The sequence below is a fragment of the Pelobates fuscus genome, chromosome 7 (genome assembly GCF_036172605.1).
Source record: "Pelobates fuscus isolate aPelFus1 chromosome 7, aPelFus1.pri, whole genome shotgun sequence".
NCBI lineage: Eukaryota > Metazoa > Chordata > Amphibia > Anura > Pelobatidae > Pelobates > Pelobates fuscus.
The window spans coordinates 152,354,151-152,375,436 of record NC_086323.1 but is presented as its reverse complement, the minus strand read 5'-3'; the positions used below and the strand labels follow the sequence as shown (position 1 = coordinate 152,375,436).

At 38.4% G+C, this 21,286-nt stretch overlaps 1 protein-coding gene across 14 annotated transcripts in view; it reads right to left on the bottom strand.

Moving 5' to 3' along the window:
- Nucleotides 1-20,985, bottom strand: part of MAGI1 (membrane associated guanylate kinase, WW and PDZ domain containing 1) — a 468,514-nt gene extending 447,529 nt beyond the window's left edge. For all 14 annotated transcript variants that reach the window (XM_063426812.1, XM_063426813.1, XM_063426817.1 and 11 more), the window contains exon 1: nt 20,611-20,985. In XM_063426812.1, coding sequence (XP_063282882.1) covers nt 20,611-20,905 — 295 coding nt within the window. In that variant the 5' untranslated portion in view covers nt 20,906-20,985. The remainder of the gene's footprint in view (nt 1-20,610) is intronic.
- Nucleotides 20,986-21,286: the final 301 nt, after the last annotated feature.

Below are 21,286 nucleotides of genomic sequence, written 5' to 3'. Positions count from 1 at the left end.
TCTTTATATATATATATATATATATATATATATATATATATATATATTTTTTTTTTTTTTTATTATTATTTTTTTTTTTTTCTGGGCACCAACTAGGTCCATTATACCAATTTAATTTAAAAACACATTTCGACTCAAGCAAGGAACTTTACTGCACAACCATCACTTTGCTAATAACAGTGCACGCACTAAGCCTGGCCTGCCAGTTTTACATCTCATTGATAGTGTTCAAGGCTATCAAGGAAACTAAATTTGAAATAAAGAGTTTAAAAGTGTTTAAATGGTTCTGGGGCCAGTGCATTGTCATAGTTTTTTTTATGTAAAAGGTCTTTAACCTATGAGTCACCAGTTTACCTGGAGGCAAAGTTGGTAGACTGCACTGAGATCATGTCTCCGACTTTGCATTAGGAATGAAAAAGTGGAAAACATGTATTTTAACCAAATATAATTTGTTAACACCACTCATAGAAATCAGTTCTAATGTTTGCAGTAAATGAAATTGAGACATTATTCAGAACAAAGAACAAATAAGACTCCAGGTTTAAGGGTTGTCCTGGTAAACAAAAATAATGCATTATATTATGTAATTACTAATTATCAATTTTAAAAATTTAACTATGGTTGTATATATATAAAAAAAAATTGTATATTATACCCACACACACACACACACACACACACACACACGAATATTCCAGCAAATTAATATAACGGTTAAATGTATTTTCTTACTTGTACGTTTCCACAGTACATCTGTATGTGCATAATTTTAAGACCAAATATTAAAAAAGAAAGGAAAGGAAAGGAAAAAAAGAAAGAAAGAAAAACCCTATACATAGACACACATTTAGAAAACGTAATGGTTTGACTATTAATGCATTGAAGATATATGATCTTTCCTATAGCTGACCGATCACTCAGAGATAATTGGGAGCAGGTCCACAGTGAGCAATTAATTGAGTGACTGCTTCGTGCTTGCAAAATGATTATTTAAGACATAGATCAACTAACGGTTCTGCTTCCTCTAACCACGATTATAATGAAGATCATTCTGGGTTTTCTCTAAAAGCTTCAAAAGACGGATAGCTTATTGCTAGGGATCTGCTCCGTGTCAAAATCCCCCTTTCTGTCCCTATATATTAATACTATAAAAATATTTGGATAGCCGAAAGAGAAAAAAAAATTAAAATGAGGTCAGAAACCAGAGGGTCGAGCTACAAACACCTAACATTTTATACTACACAAAGTAAATTGTATAGCTTCACAAGAGGACAGGGCAAACAAAGATTTGTGGCTTCACAACCATTATATCAAGCTGGAGTGGTTATGGTACTACAAGAATGAACAATGGTGAGAGAAGGCAGTTCCTGCTCACATCTATTGCTGACAAGAGTTGCAGCTCAGTGTTAATGTTAATTTCTGCCAAGTCTGAATTTAGTAAACACTACCGTATAAGCATGAGCACTCTTGCAAGTCGGGGCCGGACTGTACTGGAGACCCGAGTGGGATTCTGATACGACTGGAGCTGTTTTGGGCTGTCCCCCTGTCCCCTGTACTATTGAGAGAAAAATATATCCTTCAATTCACCCGAGCCATATTAAAGGAGCCATATCTAGGCATGATTACAGATTGAGCCCCCTCGTATAGGCCTGGCCTCAGTTCTATGAGTGTTGCCTGTGCGAGGGGAAACTGAGGTTGGTGTCAGGGATACCCCCCTCTGTCAGGATTTGAACCTGGAAACTTGGCGGTCCTGGGTCTGCTTTCTTCCACTGAGCCACAGCAGCTTTGTTCATCTTTAAGCCATTCCGGTCCTGTTCTTCCTGGCTTGTCTACATCACTGGGGGCTGTACCTTGACTACTGCTGTGCTTCACCTGACCCTGATCAAATATCAGCAGGGTATATAAACTCAGCCTGGCCCTGTGATCTGGATCAAGTCTTTGATCCTGTTGTGTGTGTTCCGTACCAGTGTTCCTGTCTATTGATTATCTGCTTCATATTGACCCCGGCTCCTGGCATAGTTTACTCTGACCTCTGGCATCCCTTGACTTCGGCTATTCCTCGTTGTTCCTGTCCTCTGGCATCCTTTGACCTCAGCTATCCCTTGACTATCCTGCTGTTTGAGTCCTTGCCTGTGCTGCGTTTTGGAACTTCATCCTCCACAGCCCCCGGGCACAGATCCACAGGCGAGGTGAATTCTTACCTGACCACCTTGGCCTCTGGCTATTTGCAAGGGTGAGCATCCTATCTGCGCTACAGACTCCCAACTCAGGTAAGAGCCTGACACCCTCACAGCCACTGGCCCCTATGTGAGCCCTTGGCAGCTTCCTAAGCTTCCTTATGGGTAATCTGGCTCTGAATGCACAATGGTTGGTATTAATAATACAGCATACTGTGTGGGTTTTTTCTGGGTGCAGGGTTTAATTCAGTGGGGGTTTTTTTCTGGGTGCAGGGTTTAATTCAGTGGGTGCAGGTTTAATGCTAGTTTGGAGTTAATGCTGTAGATATAGGGTTAATACAGTATGGAGTGGGTTGATACAGTATTTAGTGGATATAAAAATATATAGTTTTATACAAGGATTCAAGGATTTGGTGTCATGATGTAATTCATAGAGCATGTTATGGTTTAGGGTTGTGAGATATGGTATACAGCAGAGCTTGAGTAATTAAATCAATGCATGTGTGTGTGTGAACAGGGGGCATACATTGCAGCACTATATAGCTAACCAGAGGCAATTCTCTGGGCCCAGTTATTCATGGGATCTACATCTGATGTGTCAGGATAGGGTAACCCCTTCACACAAAATATAGGGAATCAATACCCGAAATGACGTAAAGAAAGAGCGAGATGTGTATACCGGACCTTAAAGTGGCCGGGCTTAACGTGTGCCCGAGACAGGCCTAAATACAGAATCAGCAGAAAGTCAAGATCAAGGATACTAAGAATACGATATAACAAGCCGGGATCAAGGTTATAGAAAACCAGGATAGTCGGGTCAGAAATAAGAAACTATTTCTCAGTAAGCACTCTCGGGCTAGAGTAAACCACGACAGGGCAATGATCCTCAAAAAGAGGGGAGTATATATAGGGAAACCAAAATACTATTGGACACCAGCATCAATTCAGAGAATTTGCGAAGGGTAGATGATGTTTACCACAATCATGACCTGTAAAAATGTTATTATAAAAAAGACCTAAACCTACAGAGTGTTATAACTTTAATGACTCCTGCAGGTAGAGCAAGGTTGCCATAGTGATCCGGCAACCTTGCTGGAGAGGCGGAGTCCAGAACACGTTTGCACATGTAAGATCAGAACGCCGCGCAGCCCGCGACTCAGAGGTGTCCAGACGAATGGCATTAACCCTGGCCAGACTGGCACACAACTGGAAATGTCGTGGCTGCCACATGGCTCCCCCTGGAACTTGCCTGACGTATGACATGAAAAAAAGATTTAAAAAACTGATGATACATGTTTCAAAATATAACAATGTAACCATTATAATTAAAGCGAACACATATAACAGCTACTAATGTTAGAGAAAAGCCCCTTAATGTTTTGTCCAGAGACCTTTGAAACCATGAGCCATGTACCAAAAACATTATGCATTATATGAAATCCTCCTGCTTATTTACATCAGGTCAAGGCCCCGTTTGCAGCACAGAGGAAAGTCCATTGTACAACGCTGAGGAATATTGCTTTAGAATTAAATGAACAATATTAAAATAAGTTATCACTGCAGTTCACGACTTCCACATAATTCAGTGCAAGTTCCCAGAGTCCAAGTCATTATCACTAAATTACTATACAGAGCTTGGGCTGCTTTACACATTTGTAGTGTTTCCCATGTTTCTGTTTCTTTTCTTTAACAGCTCTCTAACCCTTGTGACAACGAAAGGGTTAAGAACGTTTGTCACAATGTATGGTGACAGGAAAGAAATTGCAAATGCAAATATGTCTGCCTTGCTCTAGTGTTTAGATTGGAGCCCGGTAGAATGTCATCCTCTCCTGACGGAAACTGGAGTACTCGAGTTGGTATGTGTGACTGAATAGCACTACTTCTCGCTTATATAAACAGCGTTACAAAACCAGTTTCAGTGACAGAGAAGCAGGCAGAGTGTTATTAATCAATGTCTCGATGAATGGAACTTGCCTTGTAGAGAGAAAAAAAAATGCAAAATGAGAACTGGTGAAAAAAGGGCAGCAAATGATAAAGAAAATGTACTCCAGTCTTGTTAAAGTATCGTACAAGAAATGATCTCTAGCTGTGATAGAACTACAATTCCCATGATGCTTTGCCAACTAGTATAATAGAAGACTGGACAAATCTAGGTACAGTCATCAGCCTCTTCTTGGTTAACGTCAACATCTGGAGTAGAATATAACCAATAAAATGCGGTGTTTGCAAAGTTTCATGAACACTGGCAAATGGATGGAAAGATTCTTACATAAAGAAAACGAGTTGGGAATAGTCTTGCTATGGTTAAAAACAAGATAACCAAGATAAACATTTAAAAAAAAAAATAAAAAAATGTAACTACAAAAGAGTTAGACAGTACATTATTATTATTGCCATTTATATAGCGCCAACAGATTCCGTAGCGCTTACATATATAACAAACACAAAATGTAATATACACAACATGAAGCATAAATTGTGTTTTAAATGGAGAAAATGTAAATATCCTTAGGAACTGAAATTAACCTCCTTAAGTGCTCATTGTAAATAGCTTGTATATGAATCATCATTCGTGGTAATCGTGTGGGTTTGGGGTTGGTCCTCATGTAATCCTGAACTTGTCAGGAGATAAAGATAGCCTTAACTAGTCACTTGTATTTAATGTAGCAATCTGATCTGGCATCTTGGAAATTAAACCATTTATTGGCACAGTATGCTCAGAAATTACCAGGTATCTGTCTGCTGTAGTTGATGGAACATCCAGACTCTGCCTACTCAACTGGAGACCCTTGGATTCTTCCTCATCTTTTACTCTTGAGGGTCTGCACATTCACCCTGAAAACCACATTTTATATTTTTTTCTAAATGATGTATAGATACCCTGAAAATCTGCCCAATCAACAAGGAGCCCCGAGATTCCCCCTCTCCTGAAAACCCTGAGAAGCTGTAAATAAACCCACAAATGCTTCTTTAGAATAGATCATTAAAGGGACACTATAGTCACCTGAACAACTTTAGCTTAATGAAGCAGTGTTGGTGTATAGAACATGCCCCTGCAGCCTCACTGCTCAATCCTCTGCCATTTAGGAGTTAAATCCCTTTGTTTATGAACCCTAATCACACCTCCCTGCATGTGACTTGCACTGCCTTCCATAAACACTTCCTGTAAAGAGAACCCTATTTAGGCTTTCTTTATTGCAAGCTCTGTTTAATTAAGATTTTCTTATCCCCTGCTATGTTAACAGCTTGCTAGACCCTGCAAGAGCCTCCTGTATGTGATTAAAGTTCAATTTAGAGATTGAGATACAATTATTTAAGGTAAATTACATCTGTTTGAAAGTGAAACCAGTTTTTTTTTTCATGCAGGCTCTGTCAATCATAGCCAGGGGAGGTGTGGCTAGGGATGCATAAATAGAAACAAAGTGATTTAACTCCTAAATGACAGTGAATTGAGCAGTGAAATTGCAGGGGAATGATCTATACACTAAAACAGCTTTATTTAGCTAAAGTAATTTAGGTGATTATAGTGTTCTTTTAATGCCGGGACTCTCAGATTTGGCTTACGTGCCCGGAAAATCTCCCCATTAACCCTGCAATATAAGAATTGTTAGCTGTTTAATGAATAACCCTTAATGAGTACACATCACGTAAAATCAGTTTAGATTGACTTTACACTGTTCAAAAACATGACAAACTGAGTTATTCCATGTTTAAAGAGAACTTTTTATAGTCTAACTGAAAAATGGTAATATGCTGCTAAAAAATAAATTATGTAATTTACTATAAAAAAGAGAAAAATCAAGAAACAGCTGGGCTGAAATTATTTTAACAAATTCTGATGATAATGGAACTCATGTCAAAATTGTTGACATGCCATCAACGTTAATTTGTAACAGATTCTAAAGTCTGCAGTTGTCATCAGAGAACTTTGTGCCAAGAAGTTAAAGAAGGGTTAAAGCCTGCTCGTCATTCTTAGATATTGTTACTATAGTACCTGGCATATCATGTAGTCAAGTTAATTTTTAAAAGTTTTTTTTTTGGTTTCGTTTAACATTTCTGCAAATGGCAAAAAAATTTTTACCTGCCATCAGTGTTAACTCTCTCTGCAACAACGAACACAATTTTATTAAAAGAAACACTTCGTGCACCATAACAACGTAATCGAAATTAGGTTATAGTGCCAGGATGTCCCTGGCTATCCTTAGGGAGTTAAACCATTCTCAAATTATTAAACTCCAAACTGTGTTCCAGTGCAGAATCTTCCTGCTGCTCTGCCCTTTAAATTGTTTAAAATCTCTAAATTGAAGGCTCGGAAGGCATGCGGCTACAAAGCCCCAAATGCAAACTGTGATGCAATCGCTGTGTATTCCGACTCCTTTTTTATCATCGCTCACATTGTTTTTCAGCAATTTGAGCTATGGTGGCTCTTCTGTGTTTTCATGGTCATGGGTGCCCATTACCCTGAAGCCAATTCACCGGTTGTCCTTACGTGTGCCACTTTTGCTGGGTACTAACCATTGAATGCTTGGAACACCCCACAAGACTTGCTGTTTTGGAGATGCTCTGACCCAGTCGTCTAGCCATTATTATCTGGCCCTTGCCAAAGCCACTCAGATCTTTTCGCTCGCCGATCTTTCCTGCTTCCAACACAGGAAACTCATAACCTGACTCTCCACCTGCCACATAGTATATCCCACCTCTTGAGAAATGCCACTGTAACAATATAATCAATGTTGTTCACTTCACCTGTCAGTGGTTTTTATGTTGTGGCTGATCAGTGAACACCTTTTTATTATTCAGTATTGCAAGACATAACAGTTTCTGTGGACTGAGTACATTATTAAAGATGCTGACTCAACAGAGCTCCCCCCGCAGGCTGTTTATACAATAATGCTAGACTCACCAGACCACCAGTACCATCCTATGCACTCTACCCAGAAAAACAAAAATGTAAATGGGAAGAGAGTAACAAGACTGAGTATCAACAACTTTTTGTGCAGGACTCCTTCCCTTGTAGTGGGGACACTGCCTCTACACCATGTTTTGAAGAAGCAGCATTTTCAGTGATCTCACCTATTCAATATTTTGCAAGTGCCATGACAGACAGACAACTACAATGCTTTTTTTTTTTTTTTATTATATTTTATACTTTTTTAAAAAAGCATTTTCTCTTTGGAAATTATATGCAGATTCTATACTATTCTGTTGAATAGACAGATCTGTTTTAAGTAAAGTCACCAAATCCACCATAGTTTCTGGAACACCTATATTTCTTTACTGAGGGTTGTAGCCCTGTAATAAGTAAACATTACACATTGCAGAAAGAAAATGAAGTAAGGAAAAAGAGATGCCCTGCATAATACATTATTTCCTTCTTTATGCATTTTAAATTAAACCCAACAGGTTTTTCCATCTATTTCTAACGTATGGGTTTATTTATTTAACAGGAAGTGCTCTTCTGTTTATAGCCAACGTGTAAAACGTAGGCCACAATAGCTGAATTGGACAAATCCTCCAACTTGGATATTTAACTAACTACAATACACTTAAAGGGACACTCCAGATCCCTAGAGCACTTTAGTTTGCTAAAGTGCTTTATGTGAGAAAAATGTGTCCTCTTTATACATTTTACATAAAGTGAAGATTCAAATAAAAAATAGCACTTTTATACAATAACCTAGTGACACCCTCCCAACTGTCAGTCAATCAGTCCTGTTACTTCCTGGTTTGCTCAGTGGAACTAAACACAAAAGGCAGCAATTGCTTAGAGCACCTGCCTTGCAAAGACTTCACATTGAGCTGCATTGGGAAGTCTGCGATTGGACAGCCACAGAAAGTCTGGGCGGAGTTAGAAGGAGAGGGCTTGCAAAGGCTTCAAAACAAGAGATCTGCATCTTTTTACAAGCTGTTTTAGATATACCCTCCAATACAAAAATGTATTATTAAATGCACGTTTTCAGTAGGGATATATCTACTAAACAGTGATTATTTTCTTTTGGGTTTGGGCAGTGGAGTGTACCTTTTAAATAACCAAAGCCCCATAATAACAACTAGAAATAATATGTGTATTGCACTTTTACATTGTGTAGGCTACACGTTATCTAAATCTAGCATTAGATGTGATTTATTACAAATGACTAACCAAGATAAGGAACTATAGGTGATCAAAATATTTCTAGTAAGCTTGCATGTATAATATGAATTTAGTCACCTGATAAAAAAATGCCCCACAACTCTAAGTGTCAGAATAGAATATAAATAGCACTGCAAATTTTTAACAGCCGGGCAACCATTCCATTGGTGATAACTTTGCAAAACGTTTTAGTACAAGAAACTATGACAAATCTCTTCCAACTTGCCTTAACTAGATCCTTTAACCCCTTAAGGACACATGACGTGTGTGACACGTCATGATTCCCTTTTATTCCAGAAGTTTGGTCCTTAAGGGGTTAAAGGGACTCTCCAGTGCCAGGAAAACATATCTGTCTTCCTGGCACTGCAGGTTGACCCTCGGCGCAGGGTCAGTGCCCCTCTCCCTCCCACCCCCCATCCCATGTTGCTGAAGGGGTTAAAACCACTGCAGTGACTTACCTGAATCCAGCACAGATGTCCCTCGGGGCAGGGGCAGGTTCCGACCACGCTCTGCATTAGACCTTCCGGCATTCCGGCAACGCTGGAGGTCCACATGCATAGCGTGAGGACGTCCAGCGTAGTTTAAAACACTTTTCAGGTTTTAAGAACCCGGAAGTCCCTATAGTGGCTGTCTGATAGACAGTCACTAGAGGAAGACTTAACCCTGCAAGGCAATTATTGCAGTTTATAAAAAATGCAATAATTACACTTGCAGGGTTAAGGTTGTTGGGAGTTGGCACTCAGACCACTCCAATGGGCAGAAGTGGTCTGGGTGTCTGGAGTGTCCCTTTAAGAACCCTTACCAAAATAGGTCAGTGGTAAGTGCACCACCTCCAGTAGATCTCCAGTTCCTCTCATAAAAATGGAGGGGTTGACCCATGGCAAATAAAATCTAGCATTTCATCATTTAGATGTTAATACATGGAGTATCAATAAGCTGATTAATTATAACAACATGTCAGTGTACTTGTTACCCTAGTTAAATCGTTTGAATTTCTAGAACCACTATAAACTTGGCTTCTTTAGAACTTCAAAATGAAAAGTCCTTCAGTTTAGATGCTGGCAGACACAGCATGTCTCTTATTCCCAGTGAGAGACTGAGATTAGGATGCTTTAGATGTCATTAAAACATTTTCCGAAACCTTCATTAGATTTATAGCTACATCTATTACATATTATCTGCCCAATTCCAAATTATTTGTGTTTCGAAATAGCTGCCAGCTCACAATGTAAGCAGACTTTGGGAGTCGGACGTAGTTATAGAGTTGGTAAAAGTTATAGTACAAAAAGTAAGAATTACTTTTCTTTTTAAAGGTGTCTGGCTCAAACAAAACTCCACACGTGTTTCACAATGTAACAGTTAAATTATACCGACAGATTCTAAAACTGGGAGAACCAGATTTCCAACAGTTGTAAGCACCTCTAGACATTGTAATAAATGTTTCACTGGCATAGAGATGACACAGGGTGTGCATAATACAAAGTATGTCTTAGCACAGCATTAACAAGGCTGCGGGCTAAAGTAAAAAAAGGGAAGGATCAATGTACGTCACCTCGATCAGAAACATTTTGTGAAGGATGTGTTCAAAATATCTATATAATATATATTTTCTTCTGGCTTGATATAAATAATTTCAAATGTATACATTAAACATGAAATTTAAATGTCATATTACTGAGATGACATTTAGATGCAAGAATTGTTTTAAACATGCATGATTAATGCCCCAAAAATAATACATTGATATTTTGGCATTGTTTAAAAAAAATAATAAAAGCTGTTTCTTGCAAATTAGATGTTATGTTATTAGTTTTTAGAACCTGTTATCAGGGACATTATTACCAGCAATAGATGAATATAAAAAAAATACTATTTTATTTTTCTTCAATTATTTATTATTTTTTTTACTGGCAATCATAATGTGCCAATCCATAACTCTACTATTCTGTTTTGGCAAACTGACTCTTAATTATTCAAAATTCAATATTAAGCGAACAGACTCCAAAAAAAGTTGTAAAACTAAACAAATTGTTTCAACAAATAATGCATGTTTTACAACGCTATTTCTTTCTAAATGATACATTTTACTCCCCAGCATCATTTCTTCTACATTGTAGAGTACAGATAGGAGTTTTTCAGTTGATACAGTTTTATTACTACATTTAATTCTCTCTTTAAACGAATGTAACCTTTAAACAAGGAGGCTTATAGTTGGTTGTTTTCTTGCAATAATCAAAATTGCATATTATTATTATATATTATTATATTTATAAAGCTCCAACAAATTCCGCAGTACTGTGTAATGGGTGGACTACCAGACAAGAATTTGCAACAAGTGAGGCAAGCTGGATTCACAGAAACAGAGGGTGTTGAGAGCCCTGCTCAAACGAGCTTACATTCTACCGGGAGTGGGATAAATTGGCACAAGAGGTAAGTGTAGGATGCACATATAAAGCACTTCAACAAACTAAGGTGCTTTAGGTGTCTGGACTGTCCCTCATGTTTGTCAGCTGCGTATTTTAAATGGGATAAAACAAAATTATACAGATGTTATAACAGGGCTCGACAAATCCCAGACGCCAGGTCACCATAGCAAGCAGGAAATGTTTCACGGCGCCTGGAATTTGTGAGCCGTTCCCTCCGAGGCAGGCGGACGGCTGCGTGTACTGTAGGTAGATGGTGAGGTAGCTGTGATCTCCCTGCTCTGCTCCAACGCGTGATGCTTAAGTAATGCTGGGGTCTGAATATGACGTCACTCCAGCCCCTGCATCACTAAGCAGTGTGTGAGGGAGCAGGAAGGGAGTAGGAAGATCACATCTCCCTCGCTGTCCACCTACAATATGTGTAGCCAGCTGCCCACCTCCACTATCCCCCAGTCGGCAGCCAACTGGAACCCAGGGAAAGCCAATCCATTTCAGCTCTCCCAGCTCAATAGAATAATTTGTGAGTGTGTGTGTGTGTGTGTGTGTATGTTCTGGTGACCAACCCCCTCCAATCGCATGGAAATTGTGTTTTTACTCACCTTTTTTCCCACGAGTGCCGTTCTCCCTGCGTCAAGCTTGATGAGCTCAGCCAATCCAATGCTATTGTACAGGTGCTGCAAAATGCTGTGCCAATCAGCATCTCTTGGTAGAGATGCACTGAATCAATGCATCTCTATGGGGAATGTTCAGCTCCTCCATACAGCGTGAAGACATTGAATGTAGGTGCTCCACACTGTGCAGATAGGAAGCACTTTAGTGGCCGCTACTACAGGTGTATCTAGGAAACAATGTAAACACTGCCTTTTCTCTGTTTACACTGAAACGCCTGCTGGGACTGACTATAGACACCAGAACCACTACATTAAGTTGTGTTGGTCCTGGTAAATACAGTGTCTCTTTAAGAATTGTATTTTTGTTGTTAAAAATAAAGCTTTGGAAGTTTAAAAAAACAAACAAACAAAAAAAAACGGCTCCTTACTTTTTAGCTGGCTCCTAGCAAAAATGTGTCAAGCCCTGTGTTTATATATAAATACCAAAGTGAAAATTGTTAAAAATTCAAAGTGGATTTCAAATTTAAGTTTTCCAAGTCAGCTATGTTTCCAGTTCAGCTCTACTGTTGCCTTAAAATGTAAAATTCACTTACAATTCCTGATAATACTTACTGTAGTGAATATCCCAGTTTATGTCCACAAGCCACTGTTTAGTGATCAAACCTTTTTCAGAATATATTAATATATCACTTATATTTGTGAACTTATTACACAAATAAGAAAATACATTCCAATAGTCTAATTTTTGTTAGAATTATGTTACCTTTTAAACAAGCAAAATGTGGTGTGCATTGATTCAATGCTTTCCTATGGGAAAATCTGATGTGCATGTGGCACTCGCCACGTATGCGCATCAGGTCCCCAATGCTCTTCTACAAGGATTGGACCGATTCTGGAGAAGGCCATGCTTCCTCCATGATGTCGCGGGAGGAGAAGAGGTAAGCCAGAGTCGAGGAAGTCTCAGCGCTGGAAACAGGCAAGTAAAAAGCTACTTTTTATTGTTTTAATGGAGAAGGGTGCGTGGGGAGAAGCAGTATAGACAGGAACAGGAACACAGAAGCATTTGTATTCCCAATGTTCCTTTAAAGCAACATTAAAATAAATGACAAACATGCTATCATAAATAAGACATTTCCAAGGATAATAATAATTGTTTGCCTCCATGTGACATTTACAAACATACATTTTGTGAATGCTATCATATAAAAAAAAAATCTAAGAAATGTTTAAAGTATGAACAGAATAGAAAATATATGTAACTAAAACGGCAGATAGATTTTGGACATATGCATGTTCTCGTTCTACTCTCAATGACAGGGGATTCCCTTATCAGTGTGATACATAAAACAAGATAGAGATAAGTCAGCAATCCAATAGCTTATAATATAAAATAAGTTATGCTAACATTATCTGTGTCCACTCCTGACTTCTACAGCACTGGTACAATCCATCATCTCAGAGCTATGAAGTCATTCCCAATAAACGCTTAATCTAATATTGCCTAGCTCTACCAACCAACAAAATGGGGGAGGGCTATTTACTAAACTAGAAATCAATCGAGCAATAAAAATGAAAGAGATAAAAGGCTAATAAGAATATGATATCATTGTGATGGCGACTTTTCTTCTAATTTGGTCATTTTGTTCTTAAATTAACAGTAATCATGTTAATACTCCACAAATCCCAGTTTACAGGTTTAATCACCAAATAATACGCCAGGGATTGACCAAAAATTTTTAGTTTTTAGATTAAAACAGCTAATCTGAAAAGACAGCACACATTTTTTCCTCTTCTGCAACTTTGTCTAAAAAATTAAAAATGTAAAGCTTTGTGGCGTGGCGAATGTTCTTATGAATTAATAAAACCCAGTGAGGGTCTATTATAAAGATAAATTAATTTTAAAAGAAAATAAAAAAACTGCCTGATTGTTCCCCTCCCCAAAATCCAAGCCTTTAATGAAATAATTCTTAGATCTCTGATCTCAAACTCTGATCAACAACTCCCAGAATCCTTTGAATGGAATAGAGCAAAGCAATCTTGGGCGCTGAATCTCAGTAACATTGTAGGAGTCAGAGTTTAAGAGGTCTGTCCTCGATTGTCTTTAATTAAATCAATTTTCAATGTAATTTGAGTTAGGCTAAGGCCTTGCCCTCCCCCCCTCAAAAAAAACAACAACTTAGGGCCCTAACGACCTACAGTTGTAGTATGTTTGATTACTTTCAATTGTTAACAGATACAGGAGTTATGGGATTTACTTTGTACAAGTTTACGAGATGTTGGATTGCAGGTGTGTTTCTATTATACAGATTCCAAAAAGCATTATTAAAATAACCTTTGTGCTAGTGCAAACCTAGCATATTCCTGGCACAGGTTTACTGTTCCATGCTGTTTTCAGGGCCTGCTGTGAGTTCCTGTTCAAAGTCTGGTCTGCAAGCACTGATATGAATTGGCCTTTTCACCCGTCAGGGTGGGTAATCTAGTCTATCACATTCCAGCTCAACAAATGTCTTCCATGTGCTGGTTCACATGGAGCTAAACAATCTCTGTGCTTACAAATGTGGCCTTAACCCTTCGAGAGTCACAACACTGATTACACACATCCTGGCATGCATGGTGTTAACAGACAATAAAGTGCACATAAAGCCTACACTAATGAAACTGATCTGCATGTTTTAGGTAAGACCTGTACCTATCTGTTAGGAGACTTCTTAGGGACACTCCAGGCACCAAAACAACTTCAAAGTTGCCTCCGGTGGCTATGTCTACTCTCTCTGGTAGCATCCGGCTTTGGAATTTTCAGATTCAGAAAGCGCAGAGAACCACTGGGCAGGGGCACACCTGATGGGCTGAGAGTAGTCAGCTGAATACTATCAGCAACTCCCCTGCCCTGCGGCACTCCTTGATTCCTGAATCTGAAAATTCAGAAGTCTAATGTGGACATTGGAGAACAGTTTAACCCCTTGAGGTAAGAGTGCCTCCAGGGACCTCCTGGCACCACAACAACTTCATAGATTAAGTTGTTATAGTGTCTGGAGTGTCCCTTTAACCCTTTGAGTGACAGAGCTTTGTCAGTGTAATATTTAAAAAAAAATGCTTTAAACCAATTTCTTGAATAGTATTTGTGGAACTGCACTCACTCCCACAAATCTGAGCCAGGGTGCTTGCTGAGCCGGAATCAAACACCGGAATTCCAAACATTAGTAAAATTATAGGGATCCAGGCACTCCTTGGTTCAAGACAGGCAGTTAAACCAATTTCTGGCATTCAGAGGATTAATGGGCAGACAAATATGCTCATTTTCTCTTATATCATTCTGAGCAACTTAGCTTTTCCTTTGAAGAGGTACACTGTTATTAAAAAAAAAAAAGTTTATACTATGATTGCAACCCCTATTTTAAAATTGTCATCACCTTAAACGAAAAGAGTAATTAGTTACATGTATTAATAGTCAAAAAACCAAACAAATCTATACAACATCACAAGAGTGAGAGTATAGATCGAAAAAGGGGTAGCACACAAATATACAGAAAATACAACACTGTATTAATAGTTTTACATGTATTATAATCTATGTATATTATTTTGTAATCCTTACATGTAAGTAAATACATATTTTTGGTGTATCTTGAGGCTTGGGGGCAGCCATCTTTAATCTTCTTAAGTCTGTAATCCGGAAATCAAGAGATACGATGTGCTCACAAATCCTAACATCATGTGCAAGCGCTGAAGTGTTGGGCATCTTAAAAATGCACTCTGGGATGGTTTCACAACTTCAAACTGTGCATTGGCTTAGCAGATAAGTGGTACTTCTTATCAACAAGCAATTACAGTGAAGAAATCAGAACAGAAGCAGATACATGTATGCATGATATAATAGCTCTTAAAGCAGAACACCAGCAGAATAGGGGCCAGCAAATTGGGACTGTCCCAGGAAAATTTTTATTTTTTGGAGGTTTGTAAATATAGGCTACTGCATTACCTGGGCAATATATTGTGACTCATGAATCTCATGAGTGTGTTACATCATAATCTAGGTTGAAAAGAGACTCAAGTCCATCAAGTCTAATTATAAAGGTTTACTCCAACCACCATGACCACCTCTGCTTTTTGAAGTGGTCATGGTGGTAGGAACCTGTATGTGCATCGTTTTTGCTTGAAAGACATACAGAGCAATCTGCAGTTTGTGCCAGGGGCTAGTTGCACCTAACACATGGCTGGGGTACATTGACGTTGTGGCAGGCTTATGCAATGTATGATCATATACTGTAACTAAACCCCCATTATTTGAATAAGTTGGGAGTTTACAAAAAAAAAAAAAAAAAAAACATTTTGTAAACTTCGAAACTGCTGTTTAGTGAATAAGTGAGCTGGTTCTTTTTTTAGATATATATACACTGTACTAAAAGCACAGCCGTCAGCAAACTCCTCTGGGAAGCGGTTTCCTCCAATCTTCCAGTTATAAAACAGTTTAGTTAAGTGATAGCACAGAACACCTATTGTTAATCATGGTCTAATAACCCCACGAGGAGCCTTGCAATTCCAGGAGAACAGAATTCCTATTTGAAGTCCACCAACAGCACTGGCAGCCACATCAAAGCTTTAAACTCTGCAGTAGATGCTGTGAAACCGCAAAACTTGGGTTTCCAAAACAAATGTGAGTATCTGCAGAGATTTATCTCAACATGTTACAAAATCACAGCTCACACACATTTTGCTTATTTTAGGCTTAGCGAAAACAATTGTCCATACACAAATATAGACTCTTTCAACCAGCACAATAATCGCGTTCCTTGTTTCGTTGCAAAGCATTCGATCAAAGCCCAACAGAATAATCTCATTGGTTAGTGATAGCAGAACATTTAACACTAAATTGTGAATCAGCAAGAATCCAAACTGAAACCTTTTGAATTTTAAGCCAAACTAATTAAACTGCAAACATAGCTTACTTTTCCTGAAATTGGTTACTTTTGGCCTAAAATCTGAAATTCACTTTTCCTGACAATTCATGTTAACTCACCCATTAGTGAATAACCCACTGGCCCACATTGCACAACTAAGGCTTCTGGGTGCATCCATTTTTTCCCCTTGTATACCACCACAGAAGATTTTGGACAAGCAGGTATATACTTGTAGTTACTTCAAGGGTCAATCCAGACCCCTAAACAACTTTAGCTTTATGTGTGACGAGTGTTTCCTCTTTTTTTTTCTTTTTTCAATTTGTAAAAAGTGCAGATTTCAATAGAAATTGACACTTTTTTATATACTAACCTGGTTACACTCACTTGGCCTTCAAGCAGAAAACAGGTAATGTTACTTCCTAGTTTTGTTAGCTCAATGCAGCTGACTTCAACAAAGACTTCTTGTTGAGCTGCACTGGGAAGTCTGTAATTGGACAGCCATCTAAGGTCTGGGCAGGTTTAGGAGTGGAGGGCATGCAAAGGCTGCACAAGAGAATATCAGCTTTTGCAAGTTTATTATTTATTTGTTTTAGATATATTCCCAATGAACAAAATACATAATTAAATGGGGTAGATCTACTAAACAGTGATTTTTTTATTTTTTTATTTTGTATTTGGGCAGTGGAGTGTCCCTTTAACAACTCAAACAGAAAAATTAGTTTATTACTAAAGTAATATCATTTGGACCACTTCTTGTGTAGATTGGAAAGGTGACCAAATTAACCCTATTGCTTAATTGCTAGATGTTAGAAGTAGTAGTGAAATCACCTGCTCCAAACAAACAACATGTAGATTATTGCCATTTTTGCATCATGTGGGTGCTTCCATAAAAAAATATTTTTAATCACTTTTTCCTTTAATTAGTACTTTTCATCCTGTGGAAAACCTTGCAAAGAGGAAAGGGAGTTTCTAAACTTGAGTCGAGTTCCTGAATCAAAGAATAGTGATTTCCAAGGTCAAAAATCAGTTATTTGGGCAGAAATTCTCTCTAAAAATGTGTATACACATCTAAAATGGATGTGATATCTTATTGCTTAAGCCTGCCCATCTCGAATTAAACGATTGCAGCAGCTCCCTGTTGGTATTAGACCCTGAACACTTACAGGTTATTACAATAGCCTTGTATTTTGTGGATACAATGTTCTACCTTAATACCGCTTAATATTTTTTGATCCATACCATTAATCTGAGACAGGCCACGTCATTCAGTCTTGTGCCATTATTACAGACTCTTTCTTTCTTTTCTTTTTTTTTTTTTTAAATTAAGGTTCCCAAACATTTCTTAAAACAAGTCTGCTCAATATTGTATTCATAGTGATGTTCCAATTTGTATTTTTCTTTTTCGATACACTATCCGCCTGTCCAATTCACCACCTCTCCCGGTGATTAGACAACTCACTTAAAGAGGTGGTGATGAGAGGTTTGTAAGTAATACTGAAACAGATGGGAGATGGCTGGCTAAAACAATGACACTTGTCTATTACCAGACAGAGAGTTGTGGTAACCCAATAAAAAAAGATCATCTTTATGGGTCTTTCATTTTTCATTTAGGATATATTATGGAGATACCAAACAGGATAAACAATCTCCACAAATGTATGCAAATTTAAAAATACGCTTGTGCATTATCTGTGTAGGGCCCAATGAAACTTTTCCCCAAGGTCCTACTTGAGATAGGAAGATGATGCACAATTAAAAGTACATATATTGATATCACACACATCTTTTATTCTGGCCTGTATGCCCTGTGTGTCCTTACATAAAGTATTTGATGTAACAATTTAGTTAAGCCTAAGTAAGAAACATTCACTAAACTGGGAATTGTTGAAAGTTGTCATTTTAGGCCTTGGTACCTCTATCGCACCATCTCAGGTTATCTTTCTGGTGTTCCTGATAACTGCATTGCAGGAGTGAGAATTAAGCATACATGCGGCTATGGCAGAACATCCTTAACATGCACAAACGTTTCATTAGCGAACATGTAGCCGCCAGATTGGCAAATTGCACGTGTTGGCTCGGTGTTCATGATCACTGACACCCCTCTTATGAGAATGGGGGGACATACCTTCTCCCATCCTGATTAGGAATGGGGCACAACTGGGAGCTGTATCATAAAAGCCAGGACAAATGAGAGAGAGAGAGAGAGAGAGAGAGAGAGTGTGTGTGTGTGATTTAAAACATTTTTTTTTATAGAAAATAAATTTTAGAGTAATTACAAACAGAAAAATTAAAGCTTTTACTGCCACAATAGTACGAGATCTAAGGTAAAATAAAATGCTTAAAATAAATAAATAATAAAAAAGAGGATAGTTTAACTCTGTTTGCTGGAAGGCCAAAAGATCTCTATCTAGTGACCAGTCTGAGTCACCTAACCTGCTAACCTGGGCGAATTGTCTTAAAAGGGAGTTACCTGTGCAGTTTGAAGTGCAAATATTTACACAAGAAACATTTACCCTCCATCTCCACTAATTAAGAGTTATGGTTTAGTTATTTTATTTACATTAAACAACATAATAGTAATAGATGAATTTGTAGGTAATGACTAAATAAAATAAAAAAGGGGGAAAAAAATATGAAAGGCCTACTGTAACATAAAAAGCAGCAGAAAATGGCCTTTTAAATGATGAATAATTTCTTCATATTGCTAGAATAACAGCTGTTATACTATTTGTGCTAGGTATTTCAATATGCATATATATAATTTTTTTTATTTTTTTTTTATTAGAAAGTTGATGTGTACAAATGGCATTGAAACCAATGTCAAATAAATATATTAGAGTCCTTGTTTAACCTAACACCTGCAGCACTCTGTAGAGATACATACTTAGAGTAATCAAACGCAACTTTTTTCCAGGGGTAATTTTGAACACTGCAGGCCTACAGGGTCATTGAAGGCAATGCAATCTCTCCTAGCCCAATGATTGGCAGACTGACTGCTAGCACTGGGCTTCTTGTGTAAGATCCAGGCAACATCAGGTGTGTTTACATGGACTGCAAGCACTTTAGGTAATAAAGGACATGCCATGTTCATTTGCTCAAATATACTTAGCAGAGACGCATAGTACCATCACCATGAAAATGTAAATAGCTGTAATGACCCCAAACATCTCTGTGTAATCCAAGATGCTAATCAGGTCCTTTCTGTTCATTCATCCCCTATATTAGGGACACTGTGACACATTTTATATTCTGACCAGAAATGGGCAATACTTGACAAAACAACAGTTGTGGAATGCAACTCATATCATGCTTAACCAGCCAACCATTTCTGGCCCACATTAGCCAACTTTGTTTAAAATAGTATTTTCTTAAATTTGAAATTAATAAATAAAATGTTCCTAGTTTCACTCTCTATACAAACTCCAGTTATCATATTGCGTTATAGCTGTATATGGTAGGTACTCCAGGTAGCTCTTGTTTCATTGTTTACCTCAAGAAAACTTGGCCTAGTGCTGTGATGGCTATTACTAAGGATGGCTGATCATCAACTGCCTGCCAACCATTGCCATCATTGGTCAAGTGTTTATGACTTTTGATGGGGGTGCTGCCATAAGCATATTATTTGAAATACCCCACTATCACAAATTGGGTGAATACACAAGGATAGGGGACCTTCGGCACTCCAAATGTTGTGGGACTACATCCCCCATAATTCTCTTACACCTGTAATGCTGGTAAAGCATCATGGGAGGTGTAGTCCAAAACATCTGGAGTGCCTAAGGTATAGTTCAGGGCCCTTTAGAAACACATCGCATTGCCTAAAAGATGTACAAAACATTGCAGAGCAATATGTTGCTAGCCCTCTGGCACTCAATAGGTTATAAAAAAAAAGTCCCTATTCTTGTCAGCTGATTATTTTGAACATGTACAGGTTTCAAATGGAGGACACTTCAACATATATGATAATGGGACACTGTGAAAAAGAGATTTAATCTTTTCCATATCATATTTATAAGCTATGAAAATAATAGATAAGTACATCAGTAAATGTGGAGTATGAATATACACACACAGTTCATGATTTAATTGTATAACCCCTTAAGGACCAAACTTCTGGAATAAAAGGGAATCATGACATGTCACACATGTCATGTGTCCTTAAGGGGTTAATTACATTTCTTAATTACGATTATACGTAAAACATGATGTGACGTCAGAGGCTATTTTATTATTGTATCATAACATAGTACATTAGTTCCATATTCTGCCTATGTATACAGAATACAGTCCCACCAGGTGGTTGCACAGTGAAGGACCATCCCCCAGTGGTTCCCCGGTTAGTGACCCTCCTCCCATTAATAGACTCACCTTGTCTGACAGCTCTCACCAGGACGGGCTCCTTGCAATTCCTGACCATATCCAGCACGTCATACCTCGGTAACCCCGACACTGCAAACCCGGCTACCTCCAACAGTAGTTCCCCCTCAGCCAGCTTCCCATCGCAGGAGAACAACGTTTCATCCACCTCCCCCAGATAGAGAAACTCTCCATACTCCGCTCCACCTAGCAGTGGTAGGTTGAGATCCCCATCGGAGGTCCTGCTCAAGGCACACTGATGGACCCTACTAGTCCAGTGGTTCTTTTTTTCAATCACTTTGGCCATAGTGACCCAGGAACCAGAAGAACACAAGTGCCCTCTCCACTGGCCACCAGCTGGTGCATAGAACAACTACCAGCAAAATAAACCCCTATTTAATAATAAATACAAAAAATATATATATAAAAAAGGCGCAGGGAGCAAACTTTTTTCCCTTTTCGCTTTTGTCCAGAAAAGCACGTTCAAGCCATCACATCCCAAACTTTGTATCCAGATACCTCTGAGCAGCCGCACTCCATAATACCTTCAGGAACAAGCAGCACCCTGTCCAGACATCCCTCTATTATACCCACAAAGTTTCCTGCTCCTATTTCCTTGTGATCTGCCTCGCAAACCCCTCTCCCTTCTCTTCGCAGGCAGCCTTTGCTTGGAGGTGGGGAGGTTTTT